Source organism: Neophocaena asiaeorientalis, unplaced genomic scaffold (assembly GCF_003031525.2).
Source record: "Neophocaena asiaeorientalis asiaeorientalis breed wild unplaced genomic scaffold, Neophocaena_asiaeorientalis_V1.1 scaffold365, whole genome shotgun sequence".
Taxonomy (NCBI): Eukaryota; Metazoa; Chordata; class Mammalia; order Artiodactyla; family Phocoenidae; genus Neophocaena; species Neophocaena asiaeorientalis.
The window spans coordinates 1,233,570-1,256,888 of record NW_020172773.1 but is presented as its reverse complement, the minus strand read 5'-3'; the positions used below and the strand labels follow the sequence as shown (position 1 = coordinate 1,256,888).

The window sequence follows — 23,319 nt, the reverse complement described above, 5'->3', positions numbered from 1 at the left end:
GATGAATTTTATGTTCAGCCTAAAGGAAAGACAAATTGGAAAAAAAATTTAGAGGTTTTGCTTGATCGTCCAGATGGATGGCAGTGCCAATGCCATCAGTGCAGTGCTGTGCCCAAGAGAACACTGTCTGGGTTAGAATTCTGGCTCCACCACTTAACACTGACCATATGACTGTGAATAAGTTACTTAACCTCTCTACTCATTTGTTTCTGTGTCTCTAAAACCGGGAAAATAACAACCCTACCTCAAGCTTACTGTGGGAATTTAATAATGTAATCCTTGGACTCCCCAATGGGGAGCCAAAAAAAATGTCACCTATACAAACTGCCCAAACAGCTTTTGGAATATAAGTTCTCAAAGAATGTGCCTGTGATTGTTATTACTGTTGTTGCAAGTATTATTATAACCTAGATGTGGAAGACAATGAAATATGCAGACCTGAGAAAATCAACATAGTTTAGCCATTAAGCTTGAGATATTCATTAGTCATCAGAGATGTTGGTAGGCAGAAGTACGTTAAGTCTGATGCTCCGAGGAATAGTCAGTCCTGAAGATACAGTTTGGAAGTCACTTATCTACAGATGGCATTTAGAGCCATGCATAAACTCCCCTAGGGAGATATGGTAGAGAGAGAAGAAAGGGAGCCAAAATTTCTGCTTAGTGGCACTTCAACACGTAGATTTCAGGGTAAGAGAGGAGCTAGCAAAGGAGGCTGAGAAGCAGCAGACCGTGAGGCAGGAGGAAACCCTGGTGTGATGCCAAGAAACAAGCATGACCGAAAGGGACTGCTTAACTGTGTCCTGTGCTATGGAGAGATGAAATAAGATGAGAACGGAGAAGTGACCAATGGAATCGACAATCTCGAAGCCCCGGGAGTCTCAACAAGGCCTTTTTCAGTAAAGTATAAGAAAGGGAAACCTGAATGTCACCTCCTCTGGGAAACCTTTTCCGAGTGTGTAGAATAGATTAGCTGCCTTCTCACTGCACTTACTAGGTAATTATAAAGGAAGTCAACTTTGCACTAAATCATTATGTAAAGGACATCATTTTTGTAATGATTCATTTATTTTCTATATCCCCCAACAGCTAGTAATCTACTGGACAGCACAGATCACATCCATCTTGTTTTTCACAATATGCTCAATAAGTATGCCTGATACTTAATATTGCTCAATTTATATAGAATTAATGAATGGCTGAATTAATCAATTAATGAATGATACTACATGACTGTACCTAAAACACATTTTTGTTGTTTTTTAAACTAACTTCTTTTAACTAACACTCACACTGACCGACATGCTTACTTTCAGGTTTTCTATGTTTTTGGCATAACTAAATACTTGCTTTTATTGCAACCTACCATTTTGGAGGGAAAAAGTAGAAAAAAAATAATGAACAGTCTACTTTGCACTGTATCATTATCTATCTAAAGTTTCTATTTTTCCAAAGGACAAACAATATCTCTACTCCAGGAGATCATTTTAGCACTCAATCTAAAATTGATTACCATCCAGCCCTTATTAAAACTCAGTTGACACAACTGGTATTTGAGAGAAGAAATCTATGGACTCAGTTAACTGTCATTGCTCTAAATTGGTTTTTAGCTCTACCTTATTATAAGTGAATTCTTACTTGAATTGTATTTGGTTACCTCTTTGCTGAAATGACACTATAGAAGTTGTGGTCATTTATTATTATGTCTTTGGCTTTTACAGAGAGTTAATACATAATCATATGCTTGAGAATATTTCTGCATCTTCTAATGACATAAAGACTATCACACGATTCCTATATTTTTCTTGGTGTTCCAACTAAAAACAACTCATGATAAATTTCTCTGTACTACAGTGTGAAAAAAAACTGTATTTTTTATAAAATATAGATATATATGTTTCCTTTATCTGATAATAACAATTATGAAATTCAATCTATTATCCCTTTTACCTTGCTTCTAGGAAATTGGGATATACATTTATGTTCAATTCCAGTATATATTCATAGTCTAAGTTTCTGCCTCTTTCTTTATAGTATGGGTATTCATATTCAATATGATTTTAGCAACCTATTTATATGTGTGTGTTTGCCACAAATTACATCCACTCTTTTGAAGTAGAAAGAGTATGAATAAATAAAAATAAATATGGATTTCCTTCTCTCTCCTCTTTGGTTAATCCCAGAGACAGTCCATCCTTCATGGTTTTGCTCAAATACAACCAAGTTCATGAAGACATTTTTGACTCTTCAAGTACAGACTGATTCCCTCTCCCACCTCCTAAGAACACATTTGGATGATAGTGGGTTATTATCATCTTATAAAATTTAATAATTGATTATATATTACTCTCAAATATAAGGTCACATTTAGCGTTGTTTCTTTGCTTTAGGATTTAGAGCCAAACAAATAAAAACAATGCAAAAAAAAGAAAAATAATGACAAAACACTGTGCCACTTGAGAAATGAATATGCTTTTCTTTTTGAATCATAACTACCTAGAGTTTACCAAATCTCCTTTCTGCTAGACTGCTCAGATTCAAATAAGAATTTTGATCACTGCATTCATATTGACCCATCTGATATTCTATGCTACCTTTCTTTCTTTGTTGTTCTAATTTTTTTAATATATCAAGTGACCATGTACATACAAATCAATTAATAAATATATGTTATTATGAAGTACAATATCAATTATTATTCTCTATTGAGTGCTTGTTTTCCCCCTCAATTAGATTGAAAACTCTTTAAAGATAAGGACTGTATTGTTATTACTTTTTATCCTGCATAGAAGATGTACAGTTCTGCAAACAAGTGTTATATATTTGATGACTAACCACACCAAAGTTACATTTATTTCTGTCATTTGTCTGATAATACTTGAAGCATTATTATTGCATAGACATTATAGTTTATATGAATTAACAGGTCTCACAACCATTTCTAATAGAATAAATATAAATTTAGTTGTTCATTAAAATTGATACACAGTAACGTTAATGAAAGCTTGTTTTAAATGGTTTAGCCTCACATGGCATTATGAAGTTAGCTAAATGTAATTCTTCAAATGTAACTAATAAATAAACTAGCACTCTATTATTTTTTCCATAGATGGGTAGTAGAGACATAAGATTACTAAGTAAAATATTTAATTAGACCCTTTACTAAAAATTTGCCAAATATCCAGAGATATCAGTAGTTCTGAAATCTTTGAGAATTTTTTTCTAATATAAATCACATGTGCTTGAATTATGAATGCATAATTGTCTCTAAAATATCCATAGCAAAATAAAACTATCTTATTAAATTTCCATCAGATAAAAATCTTATGTTTGCCTAAGGTAGATCTCCACAAAGATAATTTTTTAAAATTTTTCTCTAAAAGATAACATAATTTTATTCTAAATTTAGAGAGGGGGCTGAAACACATTTTTAACACTAAATTAGTTAATGTATTTTTTCATTTTTAATATTTGAAAATATATGTGGATAGTTTCTATTTTCAAATACGTTTACTGTATACCTCATCTTAATAGTGAAGAATTTATTTCATATTCTCTTTCAATGCTTGTCTATAAGTACATATGTTTACCCTATTTACAGTAAAAATATTTACTACTATTTTCCTCTCTTAAGACCACCTAATCAAAGCATTTCTCACTGTTTCCAACACGATAATTTTTATTTTTATTTTAACTATATACCAGAATATTAAAAAATAACTCAATAATTATTTTAAATACATTTTAAAGGACATTTATATAACATGTATTAGATAACCAAGGACAAAGAGTTAAAACTGGCTGAGGACAAAGAATGTACATAACCAAAAGTGAAAGAAAGTCTAAATGTTTACTAAAAGAAGTGTGAGACTGAATGAGATATGATTATGGAGAACTCTAAGATGAAACTGGGGAAGAGAGGTTAGCAGGCAGAATCCACTATCCCCTAGGCTTTTTTTTTTTCCAAACTTATTGCAGTTTTTCTTACCACCAGTAGCATTTTCAATGCAATGATATTGATAGTCTGTGTTACCACTTCAAAGGAAACCACAAAAGGGTCTTGGTTGAGAAACTAACTCCAACCTGTTGCTAGCTTCTTCAAAACAATGCTATCATAGGAGGTATTTTTTTCTTCTATGCTAATTCTTCTTTGTAATGAACAAAATATGTTTTTAACATTAAATACTTTAAACTGGAAATTTGGCTGCTAGATAGCTGTATGAAATTTTTTACTGAAACATTATCACCTTTTTAGTTATTGCTAAAACAAATAAACTTGTAATATTTTTCCTCTGGGATGGCAAATTCAAATCAAAATGTATTATCTGTTTCAGACATCCTGATATTTCCTGGCAATCAGCTGACAGTAAGTCTCGTAATTAGCCAGTTTGTACATTGGACCCCAAAATTCATTTCCTTAACACCAAAACATCCAAATTAAAACACAGCTCAGGATTTCCTCTGACATGGGATCAAACCTTATTTTCTACTTAATGTCCAAAACTCTTCCAAGTGCCAACTAAACAGCAATACTTTTGGATCCTACACCCAAGAAACCTTGGCTTACCTTGTTACTGTTAGACAAAGTATTAACAACAACAACTAAAACCCTACAGTCTTTATTGTTGCAGTTCTCCTGGCAGATCAGCTGTCGAGCTGGTTGTGGTATACCACACAGGCAAAGTGTGCTGAAACAAATGTTTTGATAACTTATTCTTCATGAATTAGTTCATTTAAATACATTTTCACAAGGCCCAACACATATTTTAGAAGTGACCAGAATACATATGTTCTAGAACTAATGTCCCAAAACTCACCTAAGAATGTTTCACTAACAAAGTTTTGTACTTTATCATATTGAGAGGAGGTCTATAAAGGACAGCTGATTCTTAGTGGTGATTATTAGTTTACAACGTCCTTAAGAGGAACAAAGGAGCCAACTAAAGGTTAAATCCTAAACTGCAGTAGAGCCAGAACAAATATTTACCATTGGAAAAATCATCCATCATCAACACCAACACTGCCTGCCATTATACAAACAAAGTTCTTCATTTTTTAACTGGTTAATCTTTTGTCCTGAAACCCAATTATTCAGAGTATGGAATTTAAAGATAGGATATGAACATGAATATAGGATTCAAATTGGATCAAAGTCAGGTCCGCATCAGTTCTGAATACATTTTTTAAAATGGGCAAAGCTTATACCAACATAACACAGTTTATTTTATGGGACCTTACTGTATATGAGTACAACCAGTAACAGCGTGAGGCAACATAAGGGGTGGCCAAAAGACTTTTTAAAAATAAAATCAGTGTATATGACTTTGTGGATGTTCAAGTCCTTAAAAATACTGTTACCACAATTTGGCATCTAATTTGAAATTTTCAATTGGAAAACTAGTCACTGCATCAGGATTTTCAATTTAAGAAATTCACAAAAATATGAGAATAATAATCGCTAAAAACAACTAAGCTATAAACAATGCCATGATTAAAGTTAAATGCATTAAAGATAGTGCAGATCCTCACATTCAAATCTTGCCTAAGAAACAGATGACAACACTATGATATTTAAGATTAATTTAAGAAGATTATTATTAACATCTCTTTATATATATTCTAATATAGAGAGTTTTCATTGGTGGGAAGTCATTCATCCCTAAGCAGTGAAATTATAAGAATAACTGAAGCAATGCATGATTAGACATGATGGGGAAACTAATGTGTACTTGAACAATGGTACAGAAATACTTTATATCTACATTGACAGAGTGTATCTATTATGTCTTCCACCATGCTCCAAATTCAAAATAGAAAACTAGAAAAAGACCAAGGTCTCACTTTGCTTTGCTAACATATCTCCTTCCCCAAGACACACAAACGTGATTGACAAAAATCATTCTTTTTTATATTTTTGAGATTGGCATAAACACAGATTATGATTACATAGAAGGGATTAGAATAATAATAACTAACACTGAAGAGAAAAATAAACTGATTCTCAATGGCTAAAATAAATTATATTAACAATTATTATAAAGGAGAATATAATTCAAATAATTTTTTCAAAATATTTCAGAGTAAAGAATGAGTGAGGCATCTTTTTGTGCCCAAATAACACAAATGATAACTTTTAAGTGCATAATAAGGGAAAAGACTTTGATCGATTAAGATTAAAAAAAAAAAACTTTTGTAATGAATTGTACTCTTAGCAAATACCTTTAACTAAAATACCACAGATAAAGGTGTCTTATTAAATGATATAGCTATTTTACTCACCAAATTGTGACAATACCATAAAAAATAAACTTATACAAGTAGAATAGCAAGTTTATGCCTATTTCAGAGTACTTAAAAATTTATTTTAAATAATATTGTTCTATACTTTTCTTCAAAACGAAAGATCACTAGTTTGATTTTGTTTTACATGTATATGCATTATTGAGTTGAACTCTTCGACACTTTATGAAATCAATGCATGTTTCGCAAATCAAATAATTCAATCAAAATACATTTAAACAAAATCTTTCTAATTATATTTGATAAATTTAAGAAACAAACAAACAAACCTACACAGAAATGGCAATCATTCCCCAAAGCTAGTCCATACACATATTCTTGAAGAGAATAAAAACTTATTTCTACATTCATGGCAAACCTCAGGCAATTTTATAGCACTGTAAAAAAGAAAAGTAGAAGAGAGAAAAATCTGCCCAGGGACTAATTCTTCTTAAGAAAGACCCTGCCATTGTTGCCTTTCACATTTCTATAAAGCCAAGCTAAGAAGAGCACTCCATAACAATGTGAATAATTTCATTACCTTTTATATTAAATATTAAAACCAACCCTAGCTGTCTTTTGCCAAGCAATTTATGAATATTTATAGAATTTAATGAAAATATCAAAAATTTTGCTTCAGAATCAGCAAGCATAGAACAATGAGTGAAACAAAGCAAAGCAAAAAAAAAATTCAAAACAAAACTATCACATATTTCATGGATTAATGGGGGGGGGAAAGAAATTTCTTACCGAGTACCCCAAGTCGATAGTTGACTGTGATGACGATCACATTGCCATAACTTGCCAAGACACTCCCATCATATAAATTTCCAGTCCCTTCCATATATGAGCCACCATGGATATACACCATCACTGGTTTGGGACCCCCACTGTCCCGAATATCTGAAAAACAAATGGTTGGCAATTGTTCTTATCCTCAACACGCATAATGAAGCAGAGAATACATTTTCCATTTTAGGGACAAGAGGGAATGATTTTAACATAGTTCTTCAAATTACTGTCTTTGTTAAAGTGTTTCTTAAGCAACTTATATTAAGATCTATTGCAGAAAAGAGCAATAGATATCCATTGTTTTCTACCTAAAATTTTGTTAAATATTATAAACTGAATTACAAAACTTGGACAAATTGGAAGTAGGTGTGAATTTGAGTGCTTTTTTCTTTTATTGATTCCTGATGTGACAGTAGAATCAAAAGAAATAATAGAATGATAATGATTCTTAAAACTTCATTTTACAAATGTTATAAACTTCATATGGAATTTATGAGCCATAAACTAAGTACAATGGTATCACTGCTACTATGAATAAAACACTGTTTTTCCATTTCTTAATTACTGTAAAGATATGTACTGAATGCATCATAATTACATGGAATAACTTATGCTCCAATTTGAGAACATAATTACAACACTGTGCTATAGAAGTTGCAAGAAGTTTCATTTAACTATTCAAGTACTGTCAGATGAATGTTTAGGCAATAGAGTCCAAACATCTATATTTCTGTCTTTGTTGCATTTAAGGGACTTGCATTTAAATGATATTTTTCAGTTCAGTCCAGGTCTTCTGCTCACTCCAATTACCCTTACCCTTTGGAAGAAGAAAACAGACTAACTTATTTTTTACCCTCTTTTTGTAACTATTCTACTCTTCTTAGCCCCACTTTGGCTCTAAGATTTTGTCATACAGACATGAGACAGAATACAGCTAAATCCAAGCGTAAAATGCTAAAGTTCAGGGTGATGTTAAAGTGATTTCTACAGCTCTAAATTTTAATCAAATGTATGTGCTTTTCTAAGATACTTTACCCTGATTATGCAGTTTCAACAAGGGTCTAGAAATAATACATAAGGGAAACATAGGATAATTATAACTGGTATTAAAAGATACTAATTTCTAGAGATAAAAATACTAAACAGTATATTGGTGAACATGGTTTTAACTATTATGTAGATTGAAGTATTATATGTGTACATATATCTATATGATTATGAATATAAACATACCTAAAACATTACCATTAGATAATGGTCGATGATCTCTTCTGCCCACAATTGAAACAAAATTACATCGTGTATTATGTTTCTTTTATGACAATATTAAAAGTGTCATTTAAAAGTATGGCTTTGTTCCTTTGCTTTTGACATTTTTTATCAGACAAATCTCCTACATCATAACAACTGAGGTTTCAACTTTCAGAATGGACTAACATGATATAAACTCATTGAAAAAACTGGTGATAATTTAGAGGCTGCTTTACATTTCTTGTAAGAAAGATGACTAGTGTAAATGCTTCAATTTTTCTACTATAATAATAAAGTGATTTCTTTCAATGAAAATCATTTTAAGATCAGGAATTGTAGCTCAACTTGTTTGTCCAGATTTTCAAGTTGGGGAAATAGCTAATTGCAGAATTTAGGACTTTAAAAAAAAAGACTACTTTATGTTTGACTTAATATTTAATATCAGTGTATAAATTTATCAAAATCTCCCCCTCTCCCTGTGAGGGTGTATTTGAGAAGAGTGTCTAATTTTTTAACTGGTGAGATGAGGATACTTTGACATTCACCAGACTCGGCTACATTTAGTGAAAAAAAACCTAAATTTATTTTCTCCTTAAATCGTTGGGAGGGAAAATGATATTCACTCATTTGTAAGATCTGGGGGCTTGTGGAGATGTTAGGCTTACAGAGAGAAAACAATTCTGAAATTGTCAAACTCTCCTCCTTAAATGCCTGTTCGCTGCACACAGTTTTAGCGTGTTTTTCTAGTATGGCTGGCACTGAAAAAGCAATAATAAATTATTAAACTGAAGCCATTAACTGACTGTTCACAGCAGACTCTGTGCTCTTCTAATTGTATGCTTGGAGATAGTAGCACAGAGGGAGGCTGTTTCAGAATTCTTCTTTAATTAAAATTACATAGAATTACAAAGCACCAACTGTGAACAGTAATGAAATCTTGGTAGAATCGTTCTGTTCACCTGGAAAACAATGCAGGCACACATTGGGAAGACCTGCCATATTTTATACCTAATAACAGAATGAAGTGGACTTTGTCAGGAAACACTGAAAATACGATAATAGATGCTAGGAGCAATTTTGAGTGGTATATCTCTATTTTTCTTTGAAAATTAGATTTGAAAAGATTACTGATTGTTTGGGCTGATTCTAATTTCCAATTTGTCTTCCCAAACTTCTCAATGATTTCAACTTTGCCTAAGAACTTAGTGTGTTCTTTTCCAGAATGTTTTATAAAATTCTAATGCTGTGTTCTGAACAGTATTTCTTTTTGCTTGAAGTAACCCTGAAGTTAATGCTATATGGCATATTAATTGCCAAAATAGGTATAATTTTTGTACATAACAACTCAATATTGCTAATAAAGCTTGGAAAATGCCATATTTATATTACAAAGCAATTAGAATTATTTGATAATGTTTTATCAGAGTGGTCAACCTTAGACATTACTTTTGATAGTGTTTTATCATAAGTTCTATCTTAGACTTTACTTGTTTTCATAGTCTACAGCTCATTTTTGATTTAAATATAATAGTAAATTGTTTAAATACGATAAATAACATAATAATATAATAAATGTAAATAGTTTAAATTATATCTCTATTTACTTTGATTTTAAAAAGAACCAGACCTCTATAAGTGAAATTGATATATCATATAGCCTACCATTGAATGCTATCTGCTAATGCCATCATTTTAATAATAAAATTTCGGTGGCCACTATGTCTTAGTTCAAATATATTAGATGTAGTGGCTTATAATGAATCTATTAGAGCCATGTTGTCCCTCTAAACCTTGTCTCATATTTTCCCTTAGAAATAAAGTAGATTTTACCTAAGATATCTGAGTTTGCCTAAACTAGCTGCTACTGACCTTACTAAAATCAAAAGAATACCCAAAGACTAAAACACTAGTTCAGGTTTAGTAAAACTACAAATATTCCTAAAGCATGTTTATATTTTCTGTTATTTGCAATGTTTTAAAGCTTTGCTAAGCATCTAGGTCTCTGAAAAAAGTGGGAAGATAAAAGAGAAATACTACACTGATGATTATTTTTCTTCTAAAATTTTTATGGTAAGAAAGTATTTAAGATTTCCAAGTTAAAAAATATTAAACTGGAATCTGAGTAGACATCTTGATTTTTAATTTTAGTAACTATTTTATCTTTCTGATAAACCAAAAATTTAAGCCAACGTAGCAAGTGCCAACAGCTCTAGAGCAGTTAATGTGGACTTATTTTTGCCTGACAACCTATGTTTGAAGTCATAATTCCCTTTAATAGTCCTAGTGAATTCATGTGCCCCAATGTTCATTGCAGCACTGTTTACAGTGGCCAGGTCACGGGGGCAACCTAGATGCCCATCGACAGATGAATGGATGGGGGGAATGTGGTACATATATACAATGGAATATTGCTCAGCCATGGAAAGGAATGAGATTGGGTCATTTGTAGAGACGTGGTGGATCTGGAGACTGTCATGCAGGGTGGGGTGGGTCAGAGAGAGAAAAACGAATATCGTGTATTGACGCATATATGTGGAACCTGGAAAAATGGTACAGATGAACCGGTTTTCAGGGCAGAAATGGAGACACAGATGTAGAGAACAAACGTATGGACACCAAGGGGGGAAAGTGGTGGGGCGGGGTTGGTGGTGGTGGGATGAATTGGGCGATTGGGATTGACATGTATACACTACTATGTATAAAATGGATAACTAACAAGAACCTGCTGTATTAAAAAAAAATTAAATTAAATTTAAAAAAATAGTCCTAGTGAATAATTATTAGTCACATAACTCCTTAAACATGTTTACTGGTTTCTCTTTCATTAAAGGACTCATGAAGTTTTTAATTGCCCATAATTTTGAGTTTTGGAGCAATTAGCAGTTTTTAAATTGTGGGGTATTGCCTCAGTTAAATCTTTCCCTGATACATTTAAATATATTTCAAGATTTTTTTTGCCCCCTACTCATTTGATGAACCTCAGCTATTATTGAGGACCAGCAAAAGAATATAGAAGTGTTGGATGAATCTGCGTTTGTTAAACTGGACTTATGATCAAAAGTACAATTTTTAGTTAAAAAATATACAAAAATCTACAAGAGCAACTTTTAAAAAGCTCTATATAGGATGGAAAATTGCATTTGAATATTGAAAAATTAAGGTATTCCCAGCACAGTTTAAAAAATTAAATATCTCTTAAATTCCCAAAATAAATTGGTAGAAATCTAGGATTTTGCTTTGACCCATTTTTAATCACTTCAGATTAGTCTTTTTGAAACTAGGGAAAAGCCAATAAAATATGCAGCTCTTATGATTATTATTAAAATTTGATACAATTATGTTTGGCCTAAAAGTGGCAAAAAATAATGGCAAAAACACAAATGAGAATTAGAAGTAAAGAACAGTGCTCCACTGAGAAGCTTTGGATGAGTTTAAGTGAATGACGGGCACACCCCAGTCAATGTCTCAGGTAGCCTCTGAATACAGTGTTGAGACAGAAAGCTAGAAATCAAGTAAAAGAGTTGGGCTATCAGGAAATAATGGACAATCCCATATAAATGACCAGATAACTAGACTTCTGACTGAAACAAAAGGAGTAGTTTATCAAGTAGTTTAAATCTGTTGCTTTATCTAATAATGCTGATTCAAGATTTGAAACAAACTAAATGTGAAAATCGGCCTCGGTTTTCATTCACCCTCACATCAACAGAAAAATTTTCAAACAAATTCAAGAGAAGATGCTCAGACTTTTCTATGAAGGTTTTTATCTGGAGGGTATTTGAATTTATCCTTCTTGTCTTCTAAACAATTACCCAAATAACACAGAGGAATTGACAGAACTTGAATTGAACTGCTTTGACTCTACACTTTTGAGCACTTAAATATATTTATTGATTTGATAACTCTTATGACGACTGGCTTAGTACGTAACCTAAATACTACCTGCCAATTTAAGTAGGGGTTTAGGATATTTTTAATGGCTATTTAAAAATGTTACATGTGCTTCAAAATAGGTCTCTGAGATATATTCACGTTTATAGGGCTTAGCTCACTGTGGTTGCTCAGAGGTATCATCTGTAAACATGTAAATATTTCACTTAATGCTGTTTTACCAAAAAAAAAAAAAGCATATTAAATCAGCAATCAAAATATTTTTAAAACAGGAAAATGATGTATACTAACCTTGTGAGTACACACTAAGAATTTAGGAAGTCTTGTCTTAGGTATTATTTAGATAACAAATGTCTAAGAGTTAAGGATTTTCAGAGGGTTCAACAAATCTCAAAGCCCCCAAGTGGCAGCACTCTTCATAGGGAGAGCACTAGAAACAATAACCCATGTCCTCAAAGTGAATAAATGTCTTTGATGTTTTAATACTTCAGATTTCCAACAACGTTAAAAACAATCACAATTTGCATTTTGATATTATGTCTATTTTTAGCTATTTCACATTCAAAATGACAATCTTGTGCAGTTATAATGATTTATTTCAAATATTAATGACTGCATTGTATTTAATCTTTACTCCATGGTGGTGTTCATGATAAATGAATTTTTAATCAAATGTCATAAATTTCATTTAATCAGAAGAATTCTTAAATGTTATAAAAATATTAACACTCAATATAATTTTTAAGCTTTTAATACTTTACTTCTATAATTTAATTTTCTACTATGAAGTAGTTTATTAAATATATATATCTTAATGAAAACAGTTAAGGATGCATTCATTCATAGTTGTACCTCATGGAACTAGCATGTCTACTGACTTGCTTGTGGATTATTTTATTTTGGAAAATCTTTCTTACCATATTATTAATATCCTTATGAGATTTAATTGCTAGGGTTCTGGGAATTATTTTTAAGCCTGAGATTATATTAATTATCTCTATAAGAATCATAACTAGGATGGTATTAAAAAAAAAAAACAAAACTAATTGGAGCCAAAATGAACTGAAAGAATCAATGGCCCTCTCTAGACACTCCATTTAATACCAGGTAAAGGTACACAATGGAATGAGAAATGTCAAATCAATCTAGTGAGTACTTACATTTACAGAGTATGTCAGAATTGTATGTCATAAGAAAGTTGGAAAGAGAAAAGAATTTTGTTATTAGTACAGTAGGAAAAAATTATTACTTATAGTTGGCAACAATTTGAAATTCAGAATAGTTTCATTTGCCAATCTCAAAATTACGTGCCTTTGAAATTAAGGGATATCCATCTAATCTTCTCAGGGTACTTAAGTGGTTGCATAATGTTTACTACAGTTATCTAAATAGGTGTAATATCCTTCATATCTACACGATTTCATTTATTTATGTGATATTTAAGCACATCAACAGAAAACAGTATTTTTTTAATCTAAATTATACTGCTCAAGAAACACTTTATTTCAGCCTTTAGCTTCTCCTTCATTTTATTGGGTGTGGGTTTTTTTAAACAAATATCAAATGTAAAAATGAAACATTTTGATATTGGGTAAAATATTTACATAGATTAGAAAACATGCAAAATGGGTACAGAGAGACTACAGGGGAGAGATTGTTAGTTCAGAGAATATGGACAAGTTTCAGTCAAAATGTGGGATGAAACATATCAAAAGTCAGTTCAAGAAAACAAAAAAATGCCCCCTTTTTAAAAGGTTGTAATGGTTGGCATCAAAAGCAAAACTTAACACTCATTTTTTAAAAAATTAAAAATGCGTATTTATATGTAACAACAAGCAAGAAGACAAAACACATCAAAAACAGGAATTAAAAACAACTCTTCAAAAAAAGACAAGAAGTAAAAAAATAGAAAGGGGTGGAAAAAGTGATTGAGGCCCTTGTCATGCAAATAGATTTGGTGGAAAAAAATACCTTCATCTTCAGCACCGTCATTATCACCTAAATCATCTGTCTGTTTCTTTGTAAGGGGACCTAGGATTGAGAACGGAGAAATGGAGGGAAAAAAAAAAGACAATTCAAGAATAAACAAGACTGAGGGGAAAAAATAAATGTAAATACCAAAATTCTCAAGGATAGTTCCAAAAAAGAGTGGGAAAGTGGTTACATCAAAGTTGATTACCTATTTTGTTTAAGAAAAAATACCCTTTCCCTAAAATATCTCATAGAAGATTTGGTTTGTGAATATATCCAGCATAAAAAAATATGTTATGGTTTGAAACTCAAGTCATAAGCAAAGGAAATGATTTTTTTTAAATACCCACTGCATACAAAAAAGTAAACAGTTTTATTAGATGAAAGAACTTAATTTATTCAGTGTCTTTTCTAATTTGAATTGGAGACAACAATAAAGAAAGTAGGCCAAACTCATTCTTTAATTTGGGACAGTATAATAGCATTAGGGAAAACAGAGATACGAAAAATTTTAGGTTTCTTTTTTCTTCTGTTTTTTTTTTGTAAAAGCATTAACACTTAAGTTTTATACATTTTTATATCATACATTTTTCAAAACTGTGACTTTTTAAAATTACTTGTCATTATACAAATATTTCCCCATGTGTTTTGATTAAATATTAACCGTGGATTTAAGAAATTTCAACTTGCGCAAATGTATAAATAAATAATCTCATCACTTGGTAGAGCAAAGGTACCATTGTAGAAGTTGGTGTTTAGCATTTAAGGTAGTTACAGAGTCAGGGCTTATATTTCATAATCAATTTAGAAATATAATGGAATTATGCCCTAGTGCAATTCCATGCCCAGTATAGTTATTTATAATGGGATCATATTTTAGGATAATAATTGTATTAAAATACTGTGAATGTTTAATAAATGTTTTATTATTCTTAACCACACTAATTTGCTAAGAATAAAGGCACACACCAAAGGGGAAGTCACAGGCCATATGAAAGTAATTTTAAGTGTCACATGATTGACATATTCAGTGTACGAAAAAGCAGGTGAAGCCCTGCATTTCTTTTTGTTTCCACAACCATTTAATTTGTATGGCATTTCATAATCCTCATGCAAAAAGCAATCATTACAAACACATAACACTCAAGTTAAAAGACAGACAACCACATAACGGTAAGCAAGAGAATTCTGTCATGCATAAAATAATAGTTATAGAAAAAGGAAGAAAAAAAAGAGGGCTGAAAGTCATATGTTGATTTCAATAATATAAATAGTAAAGAAGCAGGCATTAACTCTAAGCACACTTCATAGGGAAGGATTGTTAAACATTTTGAGAAAGATTTCTAACTCTTTTCAGCAATTACTATGCATTATGTTTGTAATTCAAAACTACACCTAATATCACAGTCTTCAAAGAATTAAAGAACACCATCCCAGAAAACAGAAGGAAAATATGAGATATAGATGAGTTTCATCAGCTCAGAGAGACAGCCTTGAAAAACAGTAATAACTGGCAAAGATCTAAAGATTGGAAATGGAGAAATTGATGATGTAACTGAAGGGACCCATTGACTACTTGATTGTAAGGTCATAGTTTCAAGGCCATTCCAAATACAGACAGAGGAGCTGTACACAGTAAGTTAAATGATACATTTCACAGTCCTGCAAGCAATCATTCCATTAAGAAAAAACCTAGATGAAAGCAATAGTTTATAATTAGCACTCAGTTGCAAGTTCACAGAAATCTACATGTCTTGAATATGACCCTGTGTAAATGCAGAAAGTATCCTCAGTATTATTTAATGTTCATGCAACAATGTTGCTGCATTTCTGAAAAATAAAAAAAAATTAAATTTAAAAATTGCTATATCAGAACTATATTTGAAATATTTCCAATTTTAAAATATCATGTAAAATATTAGACTTAGAAAAATTTTAATTTTTCTGTAATTACCTAAAGGAGTAAATGGACAAACCTCCACAAAAATATTTTCTTGCATTTTTATTTTCAATGATACTAAATAAAAATTATGGTTTTATTTACTAGTTAACGATACACATTAAGTGGTAGTTATTTATTGCTGCCAAAACCACACCTGTTTTCCAATTTTAGTTAAATTACTTAATTTGCTTGACTCTTGGCTATACTAGGAAACTGTTAATGTGAGCTCAAGTTTTTCTTTGCTGAATTGTTAGTTCAATAATTTTTGGAGACAAATGTAAACCTATCACAATTAAATTAAGTGTGGGGCTTTATAAGGTGTCTCTTGGATGATTATCTTTCTTTCTCCTCCTAGGGTAGCCAAGGCAATTTACATGACTCCCTTCTTTGGGAAATCATTCAGGTTCTACAGACAAGAGCCAATAGTTTTACATACTTTGCACACATACAGAATTGTTAGCTCTTGGTCTTCATGAGATGGGACAGTAACAGAATCTCTATTAACATATGATCTCCCAGTTGTTTGCATGGGGAACATAGATCTCAGTTGCTATTTGACTCTGGGTCTGCATTAGTAAACCATGGAAATGATACTGTATATACGAGAATTTTTCTGTGAAGGGAATGGTTGAACCAGGCTTTTGCTACATTATTTATTATCACCTTCCCTATTCAGAAAGCTGCATGCCTCTAACTGATGTGGGATAATGATTACATACATACACTATATAGAACATCCTTTACTGTAGCAAATCGGAAGGGTTAGAAACAGATTACGGATATTGCTTCAGCATCATGAGTAGATGAGGGCATTATTACCCTAGGGAAGGATTAAGTCACTCTCCCAGCTAAAGAATTTCATTTATTGAATACTATAGGTTTTATTTAAAGTTTTTATTTAAAACCTTATTATTGGATAAATTGTTCCCACATTATGGGTTCCAGCAGTATTTTAGTGAGTCAAGCATAGCTGGGTTTTCTTAACATCAAGAATTTTTTACACATCTGATTTTTTGAAGGTTACCTGGGAAAAAGAGGACTGCTAACAGTTTTCCCACCAAAACAAAAAAAAAAACAAAAAAAGATTATAAAAAGAAAGAAAGCAGATTTCCTTTATCTCGTGTGCCTAAAGGAACTGAGAATACATATCTGAGAGGTTTTGGGTTGCAAATTGAGAAACTAATTCAACATTGGTTTCCCTGAGGAAGCCTCAGTAGAGTAAACATATGTTTGTGGATTACAGAAACATCCCTATATGATCTCAAGATTCATTATTCCCAGGCTGGAAAGAAAACCATTGTCTTGATCTCCCTTCTTTCAAGGATATTAGCAACTCTGGCTCATTTTTCTTTTCTTTTAATCTATTACTGTTGATATAATTACTGATGTTAAAAATTTTTAAGCAGAAATAAAATATCATAAGAGGTAATTGTCATTAATTTTCTTATGAAAATTAGGCAACCACTATTTAGATTATGTATTCCTGCAAGTTGATCAACATGATTTCCCTAAAGGGTAAAACATTTATCCATCATAATAAATAACAATCACTATCAACATTCCAACCACAGCTTATGCTTCTTTTAAACTACAGACAGTGCATCTTCAGTACCAGCAGTTTAAAGGGGTATCTTAAATCACCAAAATATAAAACAAATGAGTCCTCTAAAACCTGAGTGTAGAAGTGATTTATCCTATCTTGAAACACTATAGGGTCTGTCCTCCTTGAGGAACTCACACATAACTCTTATTAGAGTTAATAAGAAAGTGGACCTCATGTCTTTTTGAAAGGGAGTGAGAGTAAATACTATATTTTATATCTCCTACGGGCAATAAATAGATTCAGTGGTGAAACAACAGTACTACAAAAGGTAAAAGGACTCCTAACCATGAACTTTGAACCCACTTAAATCTAAAATAGTTCCTTTGCTATTAACATAAGTATAATTCAAAGTTATCAGCCTTTACAAAAGATGTATGATACATTCTTACATTTCAGAATCTGACCATAGTGCCTTTTATTTTTTCAAAAAGGAATAAAAATACCAGCATTTCTCTGTAGTTAACTAGAGAATAATTATGAGCTTCGAAATAATTACTATCCACCCACATTAATGCTGCTTCTTATCATTCCCTTTGATGAAAGTCTAATATACTTTAGGTCTCAACTACATTAGAACTGATTATAAATTCCTTCATTACAGGTTCAATTCAGCAGAAATTTTCCATACTTTGTGTCACACATATCTGCCAAAAAAGGCACGTAGGTTGAGGGTATCATTAGCTCCTGACTTAGAAAGCTGTCCATGAGAATATGTGTCCTTCTTAAGAGGATATGTCTTTGAAATTTTTAGGATTATTGAGAGCTTCAGGCTCCAGTGAGTCCCGTTGTGATAAATGGCGAGCCCTGGCTAATGACACTGCTATACTCTTTCCCCACCCTCTTTACCCAACAGCCTTTGAGGTAAACTGACTCTGAAGGATTCCTAAGGCAGTTTCCACAGAATGGGAAAATTTAAGGATGCTACCATTGTTGTTCTGGAACAACTGGAAGCAGGCTAAATCTTTTCAGGGATGTTCTTAGGACAAATTTATTTATAAAACTAAGGTCAAGGATGTAAAAATCTAACTATGTCTGAAGAACATATGGAGGGCAATACCAGAATTTGATCCATTTTAGATAAAAATAGCAGTATATTACTGTATTTGATTGTTTTCCAAACTGATAAACATTAAAATACAATGACTTTAAGAAATCAAATATCACAATTGGTGTCATTGCAAAGGTATTAAATTTTACCCATTGAAATTTAGTCGATTTTATATAACTGCAATACACACCTCTTAAGAATGGAGAAATGCATGAAAGAAACTGATTTGGAAAAATAATTAATTTGATACTACTGTATTCCTTAAAGTTATCACCCTTCTTAAACTATCAATTATACAAACATATATCAAAAAATCAGGGCTGGAAAACAACTTTCTTTCCTGAAAATTTTTCAATTTAAAAGACAACATCTCTGGATAATGTCATAAATCTACATTATGATAAAATTAAAATGTAATGCAAACAGCTGTGATGCAATACTGGAAGCAAACTTTGGAACAATTGATAGTTTTCAAAGAATCCATACCTGTGTGAATTTTGGTGGCACTAGCATGTCATTCATGACTTTTGAGTATCTTTTAGGTGAGCTATTTAGGCTAGTGGTTCATATGTACACATGCTATGGAAACTGGCATCCAAGGGTATGAAAGCAGCAGGCATGCTTTATGTTTATCTTTGTGTTGGAAGAAAATGCCAGTATGAACACACAACATATTCCCTCGGACAGTTCTTTAGAGGAAGAACACAGTAGAAAACATGACTCTTGGGAAAAAAAGAATCTGATGTTAAAATCTAGAAAGAGGGGAAGAAAAATCTTTTTGGTCCAGTATACTAAGAAGACCTTATTTATATTTATATGAAAAACAAGTTTTTTCTTCATAAAATTACCCTGATTACAACACTTTGAAGTCAAAAGCAATCCTGTCTAAAATAAAAATTATAGGATCTGGGGAAAATTTTTTTAACTAGATAAAAAGTAACTAAAATAGGTTAATCCCTAATCTGAGCATCACTAAATTTGCACATGCTCATTATTTTTTATATTTGTTTGATTTTTTTAAAACATGCAGATGCAGTATTTTTATAGCTTGAAGAATGTCAGAATAATGTTCCCTTCCCATCTGGAGCAGCATGGCTGTATGCTATATAAACCCTTCAGTACTTTGTGAAGATACACTCTCCACTGCCCTGGCTTTCCACATATTATCCAGAGATGTACCTGGAATATGGTGAGGACACAAGTGCCACCAGATGGTCAGCACTATCTCAACAAGGCTGGAAGATTGAGATAGCATCAATAGCCCAACCTCCCTGTCACGGCTGCCAGTATTCAGTCATCTAGTCATTCAACAAATGCATATTATGCTAGGTCCTTAGGATACAGTGGGCAAAAAAAGCAAGACACTTGCCCACATGAAAATTAATTTTGTTGGAGAAAGAAACACTAAACAAATAGTCACACACATAAACACATACAAATTGTGTTAAGGATATTAAGTCTTGATGTTACCAGAGGTTATACAAAGGGACCTGGTTGAGCCCAGGCAGTCTTCATTGAATGAGTGCAATGTGTAGCCTGAAGAGTGAAGGATAAGTGAGTACTAAGCAGAAAAAAAGGCTGCAGATGGGTAGGCAGGGTGTGAAGAAGATGCCAGACAGAAAACAATGACGTGTGCAAAGGCTTAAAATGAGAGGGAGCCTGAAGGTCACTGTGGCTGCCATATGGGGAGTAGAAGAGAGAGTAGTGCGTGGTGAGAATGAAGAGATAGAGAGGCATCATTCAGAGCATGCAGCTCCTCTAGCCTGGGGATTTTTGTCTTAATCCTAAAAGCAATAGAAAGCCATTTAAAAGGTTTAAGCACAGACTGATAAACTCTGCCCTATCTGAATCTTAAACAGAAAATTAGAAAGAGGCAAAGTCATTCGAAGAAATATGGCGGAGGATATTTTATACAGAGGTTTTGCATTATATTTTTATCAGATGAGAATAACTTTATTAGAAGAAATTAGATCAGGAAAAAGAGCCTACAATGTCTTATTCTATTTTTGTTTGCAACTAAAATGAATGTCACCAAAATGTAAAATCTAAGACTCCAGCATATCTGAGATTTTATAAATATTTTAAAGTTTTCTATTAAACACATATTTAGATCTATTTTGCCTGAGAATTAACATATCCTAACTATTCTTATATTCATAGAAAAATATAGTCCACAAGCTATTTCTGCTTGGATATCTCACTCCTATCTCAGTATAACAGGGATGCCCAGCAAGTCCACCTCAAAACCAGTTTTACCTCCCAACACAGGTTTTGCTTTCATAGGTATAACCCTTCCCTCTGTCTCTAAACTATAAATGTGGAAATAATCTTGAACCATTCCTTCTTCCTCCCTTTTGCTTTAGCCAGATTTCATAAATTTTCCAAGGGAAATTTTGTTCTTGTCACCCTCTCCCCAAACTGTCTATTTTTAGCCTGGTCTGTGGCCACAGTTACCATATGCCTGAATTATTACAGTAGTCTTGTAGTTGCTCCCACGATCATCCAGACTCTAGACTGTCTCTCAAGCCATTTTGTATTCTATAAGTTTTTGCAGTAGTAGATTATAATAGTGGTGAACCCAAAGAGAAAAGGATTTAATAATCATCATCAGCTAAAATGTACACACATTCAACTCCTTCTAAGACTAAAACTGAAAGCACTCCAAGGGAATGGGAATGCAAAAGTATATACAACAATCTTGTACTGTGAGATTTAAAATAGCTATAAAGACAGATGAAAACTAAATATAGTTTAACACTCATTTTGATGTTTTAGAAATTCATGAGCAAAAATAAGACTTTTTAAAATTCAAAATAGAAACAAATCATGTAAAATATTTTTTTAAATGCAGTTCAGATTAGTGTTCATTAAACACCACTTTCATTGTTTCACTACTCTATTTAAAAACATTTACTATCTCCTTATTCTGTATTATCTTAGACTAAATGCCCCAGACTGAACCATAAGACTCACTTTACTGTTTCCAGATTTTATCTTTTCATTCCACTGAAAAGATACAAAATACATCGTATCTGAATTCCAACAAACATTTAAAGAAGAGCTAATACCAATTCTTTGTAAACTCTTCCAAAAAATAGAAGATGAGGGAGTGCTTCAAGATTCATATTACGAGGCCAGCATTACTCTGATATTAAAGCCAGACAAATACACTACAAGAAAACAAAATTACAGGCAATATCCCTGATGAACACAGAAGCAAAAATCCTGAAGAAAATGTTAGCAAGCCAAATTCATTACAAATACATTATCATTCAAATACATTAATGGAATCATATGCCATGATTGAATGGGATTTATTCCAGGGATGCAAGGATGGTTCAACACTTGCAAATCAATGTGAAAACACCACATTAATAAAATGAAGGATAAAAATCAAGGATCATTGATTAGGAAAAGCATTTGGAAAAATTCAACATCTCTAAAAAAAAAAAGCTTTCAACAAACTCTGTATAGAGGGAAGGTATCTCAACTTAATAAGGGTCATATATGACAGACGAATGTAAAGCTGAAATCATATTCAATGGTGAAATGCTGAAAGCTTTTCCTCTAAGATCAGAAACCAGAAAAGGAAGCTCACTTTCACCACTTTTTCTCAACATAGTACTGGAAGTCCTATCCAAAAGAATTAGGCAAGAAGAAGAAATGAAATGTATCCATCAGACAGGAAGAAGCAAAACTGTCTCTATTTGCAGATGATCTGATATTATATATAGAAATTTTTAAAGATTCCACCAAAAAAAAAACTGTTAAAACTAATAAACTATTTCACTAAATTTGCAGGATACAAAATCAATATACAAAAATCAGCTGTGTTTGTGTAACAATGAAATATCAGAAAGAGAATTTATGAAAACAATCCCACAAGTAATGCCATCAAAAAGATTAAAATTCTTAGGAATAGATTTAACCAAGGAGGCAAAACATTTGTACACTGAAAATTATGAGACATTGATGAAAGAAACTAAAGAGGACACAAATAAATGGAAGATATTCCATGTTCACAAGTTGAAAGAATTAATATTGTTAAAATGCCCATACTACCCAAAGGGATCTACAGATTGAGTGCAATCCTTGTCAAAATTCTGGTGACATTCTTCACAGAAATAGAACAAGTAATCCTAAAATTTGTATGGAACCCACAAGGTTCCAAATAGCCCAAGCAATTTTGAGAAAGAAGAACAAAGCGAGAGGCATCACACATCCTGATTACAAACTATATTACAGAGCTATAGAAATCAAAACAGTATGGTCAACAAACCCATGCATATATGGTCAATTAATTTTCAAAAAAGAAGCCAAGTATATACAATAGGGAAATGATAGCTTCTTTAATAAATGGTGTTGGGAAAACTGGACAGCCACATGCAAAAGACTGAAACAGAACCCTATCTTACACCATACACAAAACAACTCATAATGCATTAAAGACTTGAATATAAAACATTAAAACTCCTAGAAGAAAACCTAAAGGGTGAGCTCCTTAACATTTGTCTTAACAATGATGTTCTGAATTTACCAAAAGCA

At 32.1% G+C, this 23,319-nt stretch overlaps 1 protein-coding gene across 1 annotated transcript in view; it reads right to left on the bottom strand.

Annotated features, from left to right (window-relative positions):
- Window positions 1-6,717: 6,717 nt before the first annotated feature.
- Window positions 6,718-23,319, bottom strand: part of LOC112396900 (neuroligin-1-like) — a 218,990-nt gene continuing 202,388 nt past the window's right edge. Inside the window, exons 2-4 of the mRNA XM_024740857.1 lie at window positions 14,182-14,241; window positions 7,027-7,179; window positions 6,718-6,776 (exon numbers count right to left, since the gene is read on the bottom strand). Coding sequence (XP_024596625.1) covers window positions 6,718-6,776; window positions 7,027-7,179; window positions 14,182-14,241 — 272 coding nt within the window. The remainder of the gene's footprint in view (window positions 6,777-7,026; window positions 7,180-14,181; window positions 14,242-23,319) is intronic.